At 40.8% G+C, this 5,056-nt stretch overlaps 1 protein-coding gene across 1 annotated transcript; it reads left to right on the top strand.

Annotated features, from left to right (window-relative positions):
* Positions 1-3,481: 3,481 nt before the first annotated feature.
* Positions 3,482-4,643, top strand: LOC106957011 (G-protein coupled receptor 183-like). The gene has a single exon (XM_015048174.1). It carries the CDS (start codon positions 3,500-3,502, stop codon positions 4,463-4,465), a length of 966 nt encoding a protein of 321 aa, XP_014903660.1. The 5' UTR covers positions 3,482-3,499; the 3' UTR covers positions 4,466-4,643.
* Positions 4,644-5,056: the final 413 nt, after the last annotated feature.

Below are 5,056 nucleotides of genomic sequence, written 5' to 3'. Positions count from 1 at the left end.
GAACTTTTACTTCATTGAAAGTGTTTAGAAAGAAAAAGATTTCAAAGGATGAAACTGAAATGTCGGTTTTAGACAAGTGACACATTCAAGTAAGGTTGACGCAGAGGAACGAGTCAACTGTCTGAGTCGCCTGGTTGACTGTTACAAAGAAGAAGCTCTGAGCTGAAACTTTCTGGAAGCACAGCCAGTTTCTCTCTGGCTCCACGAACGTCTGCATGAACCTTCACTCGGCACACGGATGAATCTGCATTCTGCGACGCTGTTCTGAACATTAGCAGCCACTTTCACAGTCCAGACCTATGTTTTATTTAACTGTTTATCATATTTTTAAATACAAAAGGATACCTAACAAATGTCAGATCACAGATTCTAAATCTAACACAATTTCTACATATTATGCATCATTGAAAGTTTTAAAATGTGCGTTAAGAAGGGACTTTAACGTCTAAACCTTTTCAAAAGAGCCAGTAGAACCAATTCACAGCGGTTTCTGTGTAGCTCTCTGGTGTGATTTACGCATCGGTGTAACAATTATCATGGGTTTTGTCTTAATTCCCCACATGGGAACAGAACATCGGGTCCTCCTTACCTCTGCAGCGCCTCAAATGTAATTAACTACCCTTTGTTCACTTCTGAAACTCCCTGGCACACAAATCTCCAATTCCTGCTTTTCCATCCCCTTACTCAACCCTGCAGAGAGGACCTGTGTGGCCTGCTTTTTAAGGCACCGCGTCCTCTTTTGGATGCGTGACTGAGACATGGACACGTTCTGAAACCGTCTGTGTCTCTGAGCTGAATGTCTCCAGTGATAGAAGGAAAGAAAAATAAAACGCTAAAAAAAAAGAAATCTGGAGGACTGATGCTCCCGTTCTGATAAATGTTCAAATGCAAAGGAAAGAAAGATGCTGTTTCCAAGCATCTTCCCAAACACTTTGATAAAATTAGCACAAAAAAAAGACCTAATAGAGATATCCTTGAAAGGCAAGATAAATACAGAGCCGCGGCTTCTCTCCAGATGAATTTTCACTTTCAGTCACCTTTATTCGGCGCATGGAGAACCTTCCCACTTTGGGAAATAAAAAGCACTCAACTGAAAAAGTCAATGTTTTCTCTGCATATGTGAACGTTCCTCCCTCACTGGTCGGCGTCAAACTGACGACACTCCAGACAACAGATAAACGAACGCCTCGAACTACACTCTGCATCCATCTCAGGGCTCAACACAGAGGAACAACAAACTGGTGAGTATAAACTTTGGACTCTGTTACATGTATATATTTTTGAATAGTTGTTTTTTTTTTTTAAACCCTCTTTCATCATGATAAAAAGCTGACTGAAACTGAGTTTGCTAAGGCCAGGAATCACTGATTGGTTAGTTTTAGTCATTAGACAAAATTTTGACTTTATAAACTAGAATTTATAAGAATAATTCAAGAAAAAAGAATAGAGTTTGCAGGTTTTTCTTACAAATGCAAATTAGAGGCATTTTTTAAACTTTCATATTAATTTCAACTTTTACTCACCTGAAACCACATAAGGGACTCTTACTGTTAATAACAGAACACTGAAGTATACTGCGATTCTTAGTATGTTACAAAGATGTAAAGACAATTATCCCAATGAAGGAAAAACATGTTTAGGTGCAGATTACAGTATATTTAGCTAATATCATTTAAAATAGTTTGGTCTGTGATGGACTGTCCACAGTGGACCCTCCTTCTCAACCAGTGGCTGCCCTACAACATTGCAAAGATGAGCGGCATAGACAGTGAATAGGTATTTAAAATAGTTTTTTATGAGAGAAACCTTTCAGTTATAAACGTTCAAAATGGCACAGATGTCTACTTTCACAGCTTTGTGGCTCATAGGTCAGACATACAAATAATTCAACTATTTACCGATGACTTAAGTCTCTTTTTCAACAACTTGAAAATTACAAGTGGACTTGTAGACCAACAAGTCCTAAAATTTACTGTTTAGGACAGATTGGGATTTGCTTATTGAACTTTTAAAAGACAGGATTGAATAAAAAAAACACAATTAACTCAGTCTGTAATCTCAAAGGAAATGCTTATTGGCTAAAAGCTTCACTCCTCTATGAGTGAGCTTAACCCCACAGGAGTGTAACCAGCCTGAAGTGAGGCCTTCAGCCGAGGGAGGCTGAAAACACCGTTTGCAGATTCGCAAAGGGACCAAGGCTAAAAAAAGGTCTTCAATAAAGCAGAACAGACCCCCTGGTGGTGAGGAGTAACCACAGGCTCTGGTCTCAGTGGTCCACTGCTGGAGGCAGCTCAGGTGTAATGACTTTAAGACAGTCTTTAAGTTTCAGATCGTCTGCCAACATTTCTACAGCTTTGAAGAAAGTCTTCAGAGAAGTTCGTGTTCCTTCTTGTGAGAAAATACACAGATAATGAGGACAATGCCTGGATCAGTGCTTCTCAATGCCGGTTCTCGAGGACCACTGACCTGCCTGCTTTAGGTGTCTCCCTTCTGCCACAAACCTGTCTTGAACAGGCTGGTGATTAACAGGTTTCTGTAGCACTGGATGGGATGCAGAGGAGCTCATGTAATGGTTTGAATCAGGTGTTCTGGAATAGAGACACGTCTGAAATATGTAGGGCGGTGGTACCTGAGGACCGGAATGGAGAAACACCAGCATAAATTACCCTGATGTATTACATCAGCTTGTCAACATTTAGCTTTATTTGCTCTATTTCCCATTTTAGTACCGTTTGTTCAGAATTTGCTTGAGAAACAATTTCCTAGCTCTAGATCAGGAGTCTTCAACTCCAGTCCTCAACCTCCAGTGTCCCGCTACTTTCAGATCTGTCCCTGGTCCAACACTCTTGAGTCAAATGAATGAATTACCTTCTCCATATGGAGTCAAGTTCATATGGAGGACCCAATTATTTTAGTCAGGTGTGTTGAAGCAGAGACACATCTAAGAGTTGCAGGATACCAAGGTCTTGAGTTGAAGACCCCTGCTCTAGATGGTCTTACATCATTGACTGTCTGTGTGCAAAGAATGATCTTTGCTGTTTAAATCTGAGAGTCGGTGCTCTTTTATGCTCCTATGAAAGGGTGGCGCCTGTAGAAGAAGCCCCTCAGGTGTCTCAAGCGTCTTCTTGTTCAGGGACTCAGGTTTCCCGGAGGAGAGCCCACACAGACACAATAACAAGATAACAGCCGGAGGAGAGGTCCTGTCGGTGTTTGTAACATGTTTTTAGTGTCTGACGGCTCCCTCTGCAGGGACTTTGTTCCTGCTGAGATTCAACTTCTCAGAGATCACAACCCAAAGGAGCTACTAAAGAACATCTTGTCTAAATAGGCAGTTTGAAGTTTTACTCAGATGGAAAAGGCTTAGAAAATGGAACAAATCTTCAATCTAACTCTGGCCTTCAAAGGAAATATTCTTTTGATCTGTCACTGTATAAATCTGAAGAAAATCATGCTTTTTCTCTGCTTCTTCCTTTTAGGGTCCTTGTTTTTGCTGGTGAACATGGAGAGATACACCTTGCCTCTTAACTCAACCTCTGTTCCTGCACAACTCCCCTACAACGCCACAGTTTATATGAACGGCTCTTTCAAACCTTTCAGTGTGTTTGATGGCTGTGACATGTACATCGAGGCAATTCTTTTTGACCTTACCTTTCAGATTATCAACGTAGTCGTGGGAATACCTGCCAACCTCCTTGTTATTGCGATTCTCATCCACAATCACAAAGAACCGTCCACTTCAGACCTGTTCCTGGGCTGCTTGGCCTTCATGGATGCCTACTTTGGCAGCATGACGCCCCTCAGCTTCTTAAATCTTTACCTCTGGCAAAGCAAAGAGGTGTGGTTAGCGATTAAGTTTTCCTTTGGAGTGAAAGACACCAGCGGCCCGTTGTTTCTCTCTTGTATCTGCTTGGATCGATTTGTGGCGGTGCTCTTTCCAATCACGTTTGGGCAGCTGAAGTCCATCAAGTACAGGTTAAGCCTCACCCTGCTGGTACTCTGTCTCACCTTTGCCTACTCTGCTGCCAAGATGGTGGGCGGTCTCCCCAACTTCGAGAAGGTGTTCACTGGTGAGGTCCTTGCAGCTTTCGCCTGGATGGTGCTGTGCAACGCAAGCATCTTATGGGTCCTAAAGAAATCCCGTGGCGTTGGGAAAGACGAAATGCATCCCATGAAGAAGAAGGCATTCAAGATGGTGCTCTCCATCCTCTGTATCATTGTGTTCAACTATCTGCCTCTCGTCGCACTGTTCCCATTCGAAGACCATTACTCCCCTGATGTGTTTCGTTGCTATGTGCAGCCCGCCGGCTTCGCTTTTCTCAACATCAGCAGCACTATCCAGCCACTTGTCTACCTGTCCCGTCTGGAGAAGGTTCCTTTCCTCCCAGAAACTTTTATTAAGAAATTTTCTTCCTGCATCAGCAGAAAGAAAAGTAAAGAAGTCTCCGAACCAAAACCATCTGCTTAAATTTATATGAAAACAGAACAGCATGTCATGAAAGAGACTGGAGAAGATTCCTTAATAGGTTTAGATAGAAATGCAATGATAACCATGTTTACCATTTTAACTAGAAAGGGTAGCAACTTCATAATGATATTAAATGTATTGTCATGTGATGACGTTCAATGAGAAGTCAACTGTTTGGGTTGGGCGCCACCTTGTGTACAAAAATAAAATACATCTGACAAGTTTTGAGTTGAATCTGCTGTATTCAAGGCATTTAGTATGTTTTTCTTAATTCATTACATATGAAATATCAAAAAAGACTAAGGAACATATTTGAAAGTTCTGTATCGTGCAGGAGGACATTGTTGTTTCAGAAAGTCACTTGGTTTTCTCAACTACCTTCTAAAAATAAAGCACAAAAAATAAACACAAAAAATAAACACAAAGATTAACAAGTAAGTTAATCTTCAAATTACAACAGACAGAAAAGAGCAAACCTACAATGACAAAATGCAATCAAATTTAATCAACATCTTTACAGATATAGATTTTAGATGGATTTTTTGATAACATGTATATATACATGATTAGTTTAGTTGGTTATATATATTG

The sequence above is a fragment of the Poecilia latipinna genome, unplaced genomic scaffold, assembly GCF_001443285.1.
Source record: "Poecilia latipinna isolate Pla-1442-1.1 unplaced genomic scaffold, P_latipinna-1.0 Scaffold865, whole genome shotgun sequence".
Lineage (NCBI taxonomy): Eukaryota > Metazoa > Chordata > Actinopteri > Cyprinodontiformes > Poeciliidae > Poecilia > Poecilia latipinna.
Note: the sequence above shows the minus strand (reverse complement) of the source record. Positions and strands in the feature narration are given on the sequence as shown.